This window comes from Mus caroli, chromosome 16 (genome assembly GCF_900094665.2).
Source record: "Mus caroli chromosome 16, CAROLI_EIJ_v1.1, whole genome shotgun sequence".
In the NCBI taxonomy this organism is placed as follows: Eukaryota; Metazoa; Chordata; class Mammalia; order Rodentia; family Muridae; genus Mus; species Mus caroli.
This window is the reverse complement of record NC_034585.1, coordinates 82504227-82516690: the sequence shown is the minus strand read 5'-3', so window position 1 is coordinate 82516690 and position 12464 is coordinate 82504227. Positions and strand designations below refer to the sequence as shown.

The 12464-nt window shown below is 39.2% G+C and overlaps 1 protein-coding gene across 1 annotated transcript in view; it reads left to right on the top strand.

Annotated features, from left to right (window-relative positions):
• The window catches only part of Grik1 (glutamate ionotropic receptor kainate type subunit 1), a 386955-nt gene that overhangs the window by 273885 nt on the left and 100606 nt on the right, over nt 1-12464 (top strand). The window contains exons 5-6 of the mRNA XM_029470320.1: nt 1717-1890; nt 11643-11786. Coding sequence (XP_029326180.1) covers nt 1717-1890; nt 11643-11786 — 318 coding nt within the window. The remainder of the gene's footprint in view (nt 1-1716; nt 1891-11642; nt 11787-12464) is intronic.

The window sequence follows — 12464 nt, the reverse complement described above, 5'->3', positions numbered from 1 at the left end:
ATAATGGACTGAACCTCTGAACCTGTAAGCCAGCCCCAATTAAATATTGTTTTTTATAAGACTTGCCTTGGTCATNGTGTCTGTTCACAGCAGTAAAACCCTAACTAAGACACATTGGAAATGTAATTGAGGAAAATACGTAATAAAAAATATTAAAAATTAAAAAAAAATCGGTATAGGGCTAGAGAGAAGGCTCGGGGGTTAAGAGCACAGACTGTTCTTGCAGAAGACTCAAGGGTTTGGTTCCCAGCACCCACACTGGGAGGTGGGGGACTCACAACTGCTTGAACTCGATTGCCAGAGATCAAATGTCCTCTTCTAGACTCCACATACACCTTCGTTCAGTTGCACATACCCAACACAGACACAGACACTTAGTTGAATTTAAAAATAATAAGCCCGGCGGTGGTGGCACACGCCTTTAATCCCAGCACTTGGGGGGCAGAGGCAGGCAGATTTCTGAGTTCAAGGCCAGCCTGGTCTACAGAGTGAGTTCCAGGACAGCCAGGGCTACCCAGAGAAACCATGTCTGGGGAAAACAAAAAACAAAAAAAACAAACAAACAAACAAACAATAATAAAAGGAGCAAATCTATCTTAAAAGACAGTATAGCATTCTTGATCCAGAGCTGTCAGTGCTGGGATGTTCTATTACAACTCTACTGCCCAGTCCACAGTTATCTCGGGAATGGTCAACAACTAGAAGACATCTTCAGAAGAGCATGTCACATCTTCTGCAAATGAAAATCAGGAAGGAATCAGTGGCCACTGCCTTCAGTAACTCCTATTCTCCCCATAGCTGGACCATGTCAGACTGTTTCAGAAAGCAGTTTCATTACTAGACAATGTCTTTAAGAGCTTTTATTGTGTTAAGTGTTATTCTGACTAGTTTGTTTTCTCTTGAAAAGGGAATATTTTTAGTGGCATGATTTTATGCTAAGCTCTTTATATATAAAAACTGAAATGATCATTCTGCTTTAAATATGTATCCACTGATAACTCCCTGGCTTACATTCAGCTCCATCCAATCCAGGAAACACTGGGGTGGGTTAGGCAGGTTGTCTGAGACACTGTCAGAAAGGAAATGAGTCTTCTGTAAGTTTCCACATCCCACAACCACGGGGTCCAATATAATCTCCTTTAAAAGGCCCTTATTCTGAGCCCTTATCCAGTGACTATTCTTTATACTCTTTTTTGAAAGGAATAGGAGTTGTCATCAGGGAGCCACAGGATGCCACTTTTCCCTCCTAGAAGTCTCCTTTCTTCACATGCATATGCAATTTCCACATTTCTCCTCAGCAGCATGGCCCAGAGCAGCCTGAAGCTGCAGCTGTGCTGAGGGGGTCTGCGTTGCTGCCATTGCCTGGGCCTTTCTTTGTGGCCTTCTCCCCAGTGCATACTTTTCATCAGCTGTAAAATGAAAAAGCACAGAGGCAAAGAGACAGGAAGATCTCACCCAACTCCTCAAAGACTGTATCCTAGGGAGAGAATTCTTAACTTTCAAAATCATTTCCCAGGTCCAGAACTAGATGACTTGTTGGTAAATTCCTCTTCTTCATTTATCCGAATTTGACGTTCTTTCATAGGCAGGACATGATAACTCTCTTGTTTGTGTTTTCACCTTTTTATTGCTTCTGTAATTGTTGGATTCTTTTTTATATCAAGAACACCAATCTCACTAATTAATTTCTACTTTTCTTTTTATAACATTGCACAGGACTTGTTTGCTTTGGATCTGGAACTCTACCGGTACAGTGGTGTCAATATGACTGGATTTCGGTTGCTGAATATTGACAACCCTCACGTGTCATCCATCATTGAGAAGTGGTCCATGGAGAGATTGCAGGCCCCACCCAGACCTGAGACTGGTCTCCTGGACGGCATGATGACAGTGAGTAGTTTGACTCCTCAAATATGGTTTTATTTATTGTTTGAGAATTTCATGTAAGTATGCAATATTTTTTGATCAAATTCCAGACACTGTCTGCCTCCTCCTCCACCAGACTCCCTCTGCCTTCCTCTCTACCTGGAGGAGGATGGCAATGTGGGCAGAAAGATTGTAAGAGACGGTTGAATAATTTTAATGAAATCTCACGATCCTGCTTTACTCTATAGAAGTGAAGTAAGCCTCTATGCCTTTAATCTTGTAAGTGGTATTATAACATATACCTTGAGAGAGAATGAGATAAAAAGAGATAAAAGAGGCTTATTATCTATTTTGCAAATGGGTGTATGGCTCTTATCAAAAGCTGTAATCTTTATCATTCTAATTGCACTTGTTAAAAACATTTAATTTGCTATCATCATTGTGCAATTTTTAAAACGAAGCTGGACCAAAAGAAAAGTAAGCAGAGAATGCTCACCCACAGGAGCGTGTTTCCAGGAGGAATGCAGAGGAGTTAGAAACATTCTAGTCCTAAGAATCACCCAGACCTGCAGAAGCAGGTGTAGACAAGTACCAGACCTTCGCATGGCCTATGGGGCCACATGCTTACCATCCCAGCTGCAAGTGGGGGCCACATGCTTACCATCTCAGCTGCAGATGGACACCCTTCTGCAGGTGCCAACGGAGCTTCAATCCAGCAATATGTCACTCGTGACACAGGTGCCACATCTGTCTCTTCTCAAGTCAGAGGTAGTCGCTGAAACAGACACTTGCACACTGCCTCACGAAGGGATTAGCTTCGAGGCAGCATCGTTTGTCTCACACTGTCAAAGGTATCAAACCCTCACTGTACTTCTCTAATGAGGCTCCCTGGGGGATGAAGAAAATAGAAAGGAATAATAGTATTTTTTTAAAAACCCACCTTGCTTCCTATGTAAGAACAGTACTACTAAGGGGAAAGATATTGGGAATGAGAGCAGGTAATAGCATTTTAAATTGGTGTAATATTTCACCCTCTGTTCCCATCATCCGGAGAAGCACTCTTGCTTTTAAGATGCAATTTCCTGACAACTGAGAGGTATCATCTCACTGAAAAATGAACTTCGAACTTCCTTTCTCTTTTTTCCCGTGAAGAACAAATGAAGGAAATAAATGCGTGAATTAAGTGTTTCGGGATGGGTCCATGTTCAGAGCCCCTGACTGTTTTTGCAAGCCTGAAACAACACTTAAAACGCACAGTGAGTCTGGGTGATGATGAAGGAGAGTGTGGTGGAACAAATGAGCCTTAGGTGATTTGAAACAGTGTTTTGAATAAAAATTAGTAGAGAATAGCCAGAGAAGTCCTAGATAGACTTCAGGACTGGAAAGTGACTGTCCTTCCCTTGTTCCAGCAAGGTTTCTAGCACGGGATGACCTAGCTCTCCAATGTCTTACTTGTGCCCAGTGTGCAGCAATAGGCAGGACGAGCTGGAAGCTGCTTTCCCACAGTTCACAGGTTCATGCCAAACACTGATTATCTTTCATAAGAATGGCTCAATTCACCAAAACCAAAAGGATCCGTGTATTCCCATTTATGGAACTAATAGAATAATTTATATAGATTGATGAAAACCATGGAACATGGAAAATATAGCTGTGAAGTTTTCACGGAATGTTTTTGCTGGCACAAAATAACACTGCTCCCTGGTCTTGCCAGTCTCCAGAGCTAATGGCTCCCCCAATGAGAAGAAAGAATGGTAAAAGCTGAGAGCTGGTAGAAACAAAGTCCGTCTAAACATACCCATCCTGACTGAGAGGTTTCAGACTTGCTTATATTAATGATGGTGATGATGATGATGATGATGATGATGATAATTAGGAGATAACTTAGTGGTAATCTTCTGCATATATGTGTGAGGAACCTAGTCTGAATCCCAAGAATTTACATTAAGCCAGGGGCAGTAGCATGCATCTATAATCTGAGATCTCCTATAGTAAATTGGGAGCAGAAAGCAGTAGAATTCTCAGAGGCTCCTGGGCTAGCTATCCTGGAGTTTACAGCAGCAAAAAAAAACAAAAAGAAGAAGTTTCTCAAGCAGGGTAGAGAGTAAGAACAAACATGGGTGGTTGGTCATCCTCCTTCCTCTATATGTGTACTATACATACATACTCAGAGAGAGAGAGAGAGAGACAGAGACGGAGACAGACAATGACAGAGAAAGACAGAGAGACAAAGAGAGAAACACACACGGAGAATTTTTTTGATGAAAAGAAAAGTAAGGAACTATAATACCAGAAGACGACATGTATGATAATATTCTTTGAGGACGTTTTAGTCTAAAAAATTCTAAGAAAAGATTTAAAAAATAAAAATGTAGGTAAATCAAAACACATTTTCCCCATTATATTATTTTCTAATTCTTATATGCTCACATCTATAATCTATAAATGTGTGTGGCACATGTAAGACAATGCCTATAGTGGAGTCAGGCACTGAGTCTGGGAGAACATACACGAGTTCAGAGAATACAATTCTATTATTACAATGGAATTGTTTATAATCACCTACTATTCTAGTTGCTTTTCTCTTGAAAATGCTTTGTTAAATTTTGTATGCTGTTATGCAAGCCTGAAACAACACTTAAAACACACAGTGAGTCTGGGTGATGATGAAGAAGAGTGTGGTGGAATAAATGAGCCTTAGGTGATCTGAAACAGTGCTTTGAATAAAAACTATTAGAGAATAGCCAGAGAGATCCTAGACTTCAGGATGCTGTAAAAGTGGGTACAATAACTATGCCAGGACATGCCACTTGAGCAAGCAATAACTATGCCAGGACATGCCATTTGAGCAAGCAATCGTGGTAAAACACGAAACCTACTCAAGGTGGGCAAAAGAGCCATGCAGATTTTGAAGATAGTTTTCAGAGTTAAATCTGGGAGGCCTAATTTCAACCAACATTTATCCAAAGAATCCACATGGAACTTCTCTCCTTCTGCTTTACCTGCATGCCGCTCATTTAGAGACTAAGTCGTGGGGAGATAAAGGGATATGTACAAGGATGTTCAGTGAACCAATTGAGGTCAGGAAGGGCATACCATGTCCCAAATTCCAGCTCCAATGCTATATAGTCTCTAATTTTAACCTGCCTCAATTTAAATATCTTCTTTGCTATCCCAAAGATAAAAACCACTTGCAATGTGTATTAGAGCCTACATGTTTACTTATTCTTCAATGCAAAGTACTTGTGGCCCTAACCTCCTGCATCTACTACTATCTAGGCTACTTAACTATCTCTTCATTATCAAGGCCTTCTGTGCACTGAGTTCTAGTATGTTAGCTATCTCAGCTATTCTCTTCATCCTTACCTGTTTCAAATTTCTGTCTAACCTGTGTATCCTCTTGTGTTATATTTTGGCTTGTTAGATTAGTATCTTTCTCTATAAGAATACAAACATTTAGACAGAGATGCCTTCTCTTTCTGTAATATGCTCTATCCCAAGCATTAGAAAAGGCAAGGTACAATAATAAAAATGCATTTAGTAAAATAATTTATGCAGAAAACAAATTTAATTAAGATTCTACCAAAACAGATGTTTAAATGAAGAATAGTCAATATAGCCCTGAAATATTTCTCCGAAAAGCCAAAGTTCTTACAAGCAAGAAGCATGCCTTATTAATGAAGAGGAAAGTATTTCGCAAGTAATAAATAAATTTTTATTTTATAAACTACCACTATTAATGACATTACTATAGTACGTGCACTGATTAGTTTAACATGACACAACCCAGAGTCACCTAGGAAGAGGAACTTACAAGGGAATTATTAGCTCAAGTTGGTTTGTGGCATGTACATAGGGAATTTTCTTTACTGTTTATTGATTTAGGAAAACCCAGCCCACTATGGGCAGCACCATTCTCTATGCAGAGATACCCTGCCAAAGAAAAATAAAAAGGTACCTGAGTAAGCAACAAAGAAGGCAATGAGCCACACATTTATTCTCTCTGCTCTTGATTTTGTGGATGTGATCCTTGTTGTTATTGCCTTGACTTCCTCAAGATAATGGACTGTAACCTGGATTGCAAATAAATTGACTTTTCAAGAGAAAAGCAGCTAAAACAGTAGGTGATTATAAACAAATCCATTGGAATAATAGAATTGTATTCTCTGAACTCATGTATATCATCCTGATGTTCTCCCAGACCCAGTGCCTGATTCCACTATAGGCATTGTCTTACATGTGCCACACACATTTATAGATTATAGATGTGAGCATATAAGAATTAGAAAAGAATATAATGGGGAAAATGTGTTTTGACTTACCTACATTTTTATAATTTTTTAAGTCTTTTCTTTGAATTTTCTACACTAAAACATCCTCAAAGAATATCATCATACATGCCATAACACATCTATATCTGAAAATAGAGAAGTCAGTCATCTCTGAGTTCATCTTAGTTGAATCTAGACTTAAAAACAGATTTAATTAAAAAAAAAACTACTTTAGGAATTGAGTTAACAAAACTTGCCTAGCATAGGTCAAAACAGTGGAATGTACTATCAAAAACCATCCGAAGATTGTTTTTAAGTATATTTTTCAACTGGAGTGTTAATTAGCTTACCGAAGTCTAGAATGGCTTGTGTAAAATGCACATTGTTTCTTTTTACTTTTACAATTTCCCCAGCACTATAGGCGCATTTGGGGGAGGGGAAATGGCCCATATTCAAACTAGTTCTTTTCGTGATTGTAGACTCTGATGATATATGTTAGTTATTTCTGTTGCTATGATAAATGAATGTAACCAAGGCAACTGAAGGAGGAAAGAGTTTATCTGTGCTTATAGTTTTAGAGGGATAGTCAATGATAGTGGGGGGGGGTGGAATGACAGCAGACTACTGGGGCAGGATGATGAGAGAGCACAACTTTAACTACCAAACACCAAGCAATGAGTGGGCTGGATGTGGAACAAGACTATGAATTCTTTTCTCCAGAGTTCTACTTCCTCCAGCAAGGATATACTCCCTCTCCAAACACTGCCACCAACTGTGGACCAAATACCTGAGGCTTTGGAGCACAGTTAACCATTCAAACACCCAGTAATGACAAGAAGACAGAAACCACAGAGCCAGGTCTGCCATTCTCCTTCCCAACTCACAAAGTACTCATAGTGTAAGGCAACGTCAGGAGCTTCAGCCTGCCTTCCTACATCTAGCAGTTCTGTAACTATGGTCCACAGGAAAGACATAGCAACCCCGAGTCTTCACCAAAGACTCCTAACATAAAAGATAACCAACTGGATTATTAGAAAAGGCAACATTTTCCTTGATAATGGAAATCAGAGTTTAGGCCTTTCTAAGTCCATTTGATGGTCTGTAAATCTGTATAATACCAACACAGTGTCATTCACTAAACATATTAGATAACATAACAATACTTCTATGGTACAGGAATCATTTTACTTGATAACACTGGATGGTTTTAATCAATAAATGAACAAAGATCTGACATGCAAAGATGCAGCCAACCCTTATTCTGAACCACTTATTAAAAAAAAAAAAAAACACTATGAGATTATAAAGAGTGTTGTATCAACTGAAGTGTTAATTAACACATCAAAAAGTTTGTTCCTTGAGAAGCTAGAGCAGAATTATTGTATTATTTATTGATGTTCTTATTTATTCATGAAACACATTCTTAATTATGCCAGTTGCTCAAGGTGAATCCTTACCTGACATTTTTTGACCTAGTATAACTAAAGACATTTTTCATGGAATTTAATTGATCTACTCTTTCCTTTATTTCTCCTGGTCTCTATTTAAAGAAAACAATTATTCATTGAAACTCAAGTTATAGCCACCACTGTCAAGCCTTCAGTGAACCTACTGGAATTTCTTCCCTACCAACAGAATGTTTAGACTGCTCGAGCTGGTCTTTTTGCCACCTTCTTAAATCCATCTCCAGATTCCACTCACCAGCAGAGCATTCTACCTGCTGCCAGCTCAGTGCCAGTGCAAGTGAGCAGTGCTCTCTCCAGCACTTGAGGATCCCTAGGAGCAGCATCCTCCCCCAGGTTTGCACCGTCACCACAGTTCCCATGGACAATTTCAACAATCCTACCCTTACCGACGATCCTCTCCAAATGCAGAGCGTAATTAGAAACATATGCCTCTTGCCCATTTGCTCTCCAAAAACAAGTTTTCTTCCCAGCCTCCCAATCAGTGACACAGTATGCCAATTGTCCTTGTCTCTAGGGTGATGGAGCATCTCATTGGTTTGTGTTGGCAGTTACCACCGTGTCCTGATGCTTTGTTATTTGCACAAAGAACACTGAACTCAAATAAGATGCTATCTTTACAGTGACCAATTATTATAGGGAAAAATGAATAGAAAGACAAATCAACAAAGGAAAACTTCACACAAGGCAGAGCCCATACAGGCCTGGGCTTTTAAAGGTGTTATATACCATTGGCACATTCCAGAAAATGTATAACTCACAGCAATGATTATGTTCCTGTGAAGTGTTGCCAACCAGGAAACCCACACAAGCATTAGTGTCCAGGAGTATTCTGAGAAGTGAACTCCATAAGCACAGAGCACCCACGTAATTGACCTTGGTCTCCAGTCCTTCCACACCTCAAATTGATACAGCATAGCCCAGCACTGCAGAACAACAAAAGACAACATTTATCACATTCATATTTTTAGAATAAGTGTTGCACGGCCCTAGACTCCAGAAAATATAATCAAAGATATTGTCTCACATACCAGGCATGAACCAGTACTTCCTTTTGAAATGTACAGGACTTGAACACCCCCAAATCCACTGAGTTACTGAGTTAACCCTTTACTGAAAATTGTTCCAATAGCGAAAACATTATGAATTTCTTATGGGAGGCCAGCTTTCTGTATGCTTATGTTGTGGTGAAAAGATTTTCTTGGGAGCATTGAGAAATTCTCCTTTACCCAGGTTGTCAAGATACATTATAAGAATCAGCAGTAAGGGAAGACTAAAGTGAAATAGTGTCTTCTGCATAGGAATGCGTGTCTTAGTCGGGGCTTATATTCCTGCCAAAACATCATGACCAAGAAGCAAGTTGGGGAAGAAAGGGTTTATTCGGCTTATACTTCCGCACTGCTGTTCATCACCAAAGGAAGTCAGGACTGGAACTCACACAGGACAGGAACTTGGAGGCAGGAGCTGATGCAGAGGTCATGGAGGGGTGCTGCTTACTGACTTGCTTCCCCTGGCTTGCTCAGCTTGCTTTCTTATAGAAACTAAGGCTATCAGCCCAGGGATGGCACCACCCACAATGGGCCTTTCCCCCTTGATCACTAACTGAGAAAATGCCGTACAGCTGGATCTCATGGAGACATTTCCTCAAGGGAGGTTCCTTTCTCTCTGATAACTCCAGCTTCTGTTAAGTTGACCCACAAAACCAGCCAGTACAATGGGTGATTGTATACATGAATTCACAGTAACTGTAGCCCCTGAATAATACTTATACAAGGTCAAGCCAGTTGTTGCCCACCACAAATGGGTTTATGAGGTCCACCATTATCTGAGGAGCTACTGACACTTCATGGAAACTAGTGGGAGAAAGTCCGTTTCCTTCAGGGTCTGGCCTAGTATAGACAGTCTGTGCCCTATACCCATGAGCATATGAACATCAGTAACTAGACACAGTGGATTATAAAAAAGAAATAAAACACTTATGAGATTGGGACAAGGAGATGAGAAGGTCTGGATGAATCTATAGGAATTAAAAGAAGTATATATATAATCAAAATACATTGCATGTTTAATGAAAATCTCAAAGAATAGATAAGCTAATTTTATATGTTTCACAAGGACATATCATGCATAAATGATATGTTTGCAGTACTGACATGTAACACATTGTCAATATTTTTTTAGCCTTTATCAAGCTACTATTGTATCATTAAATCATTGGACAGGATGAGGTCACAGATTGTACCACCAACTTTAAGGATTCAAGTGTTGGCTTTCTCTCTATTAGTTTATAGACACCATTTAATATCTTAATTTTCTTTCCACGAAGAAGAAAAGGGATGAAAAGGGTTCTTGTTTCCCAAGGATTCTGAACAGGGACAGATGTGTAGCTAGTGCTTAGGAAATGTCCACTCTTACTGCAGATTCCATTTTATAAAGTCAACCTGTCAATAATTCACTTTCTCCAGTTTAAATCAAATATGGATAGCAGAATGGTGAAAACCATGAGGCAAGCAGGGGCCTAGCCTCTGTCCTTGTAAGAGATTAGCAGAGTAGATGTGTACCAGCTAATGTTCACAAGACTCGGCTCAGTCATTGATAAAATGGATTATATCAATCCTGAGTCAATCAAAATAAATTGTGAAAGCTCAACCAACCATCACCACGTTATCAACCTCACCTTTCTGTGTCAAGAACATAAGTGAAAATATTTCTATCAAGGTATTGTATAGTTCATATAAAAGTGTGTTTGTTTTAAGGTATGAATCAATAATAACTCATGCTGTGACTGTTGATTAAACTATGTTTCTGTAGCATAGACTGTACTTACAGTTTCTGCTTTGAAGTCACCCAATTTGTCTTTAATTAAGTGACAAGTCTTAGAAATCAATTGACATTTCAATGACTGAGAATGTACAGAATAATATGGGTTCAAAATAAAGGGTTTTTTTTTTGCCTCAAAGCTGATGAGATAGAAATGTAGCATTTATCACTTTGCTCTCTTCCCAGCTCCATCCTGACATAATTAACCTCAAATGGTGAAAGAGTCAACTAATTGCAGACATACATTTTTTTTTGCTAGAACCTGGATTCTAGGTGTAACTCTGTCAATTTTCCAGCGATATCCATACATGCCTCCATAAATCAATATGTTGCCTGAGGTCAGCTTGACACATAATAAGTAGCTTTATCTATGGGTTCTGCTTACTTTGGAGAATTACTGAGAATTTCAAATGAGCTAATATATTTGAAGTTGCAAAGAAAGCCCTCCAGTAAAATATGAGGGTATTATGAGATTTTTATCCCCCAAAACCGCAGGGCAGTATACTTGACAAAATGCTACGAGTATTATATAAAATTTACAAAGTGAGAAGAATTTCATGAGGGAAAGAAGCAAAAGATCACTATTCCCAAAGAGCGGTAACTAACTTCAACCTCTTTTCCTGGTAACTCAAGGAGGCAAGTGCTGGCTTATTCTGGCCCATGAGCCTGTACCTCAGAGAGCCTTCATGAGCTTGTCATTGACCTTCATATCATGACTCTAACTTCCTGCCTCAAGTCTGGCCAATGTAAGCAACAACAGGAGCATCGTTAATAATGAAAGAACCTATTGGCTCTACTAGCAAGAATTTGTTCTCTATAAAATACGAAACAAGACAGAAGAAAGAACAAAAGAAGGAAAGAAGGAAGGGGGAAGTTGCTGAGCAACAATACTATTATTGAAAGGATGAGTCTTAATAAATTTGATCTCAAGGTAGTTGACCTAAACACTAAACATTGTATTTCTGGAATACAATCGTTTGTAGTCTGAGTTTTTATTTTGCTTTGTTTTTAAGAACTCAAAAACAAATGTAGGATTCCAACCTACCTCTGGAGTATCAAGTTTTCTTTTGTAAAATAATAGCTGTTGGTGATTAAACACTGTTTTGCTGAAGAACAGAAGGTCTTTAAGATCAGATAAACATCAAGGAAGGAATGTTGGGAACATGGGTAGAGGAACTAATGAAAACTGAACTGATGGCATGGTGCTTGTTTTTCTCCATAGACTGAAGCAGCTCTGATGTACGATGCTGTGTACATGGTAGCCATTGCCTCCCACCGTGCCTCTCAGCTGACCGTCAGTTCCCTGCAGTGCCATCGACATAAGCCATGGCGCCTAGGACCCAGATTTATGAACCTCATCAAAGAGGCAAGTGTAGATTCCTCTTAACTTATTTCCTTAACACCACTCAATGTGCCTATTTGATGTGTTTCTGGTAGCATGGTAATGCCAATGGAGGAGCAGCCACTGCCAGAAGACCTCAATGTCAGAAGTTTGCCTATAGGAACCATCCTGTATTTTCCAATATGTTGCAGTATACAAACAAGCTACTAGATCATAATACTAACTGTCCTTCATTTCAGCCATGCTTAAATTACACTATGCTGTCTACACATAGGAACTTAGACATATTGAATCATAAGGGATGTTAGTTCCCACCTTATGGGTCTTTGTAGCTTCCCACTGCTTAGGCTTTTCAGTACTAAACAAAGGACCTCTTCATATTAGTGTAATTTCCCCTTTATTAATGAACGAAAAAAAAATATGGTTCTGTTCAAAACTAGCTCGGTGTTCTACATGTTCTTTAAGAGTACAGGATTTTTAGGAAGAGACTGTTTGTTACTAATATTCAGGTATTAAAAGCTATGCTTGCCTTATCTTGTTCTTTGGTACAATTTAAATTCCCTTTTCCAAGACCCTTGAGAATCTCAAGACTTAAAATATGTGTGCCTTTGGATTATCTTTGAGACCAGCATGCACAGTTACGTATTTATAGACTTGGCAATATTAAAAAAAGGAAGGAGGAGGAGGAGGAGGGGGAGGGGG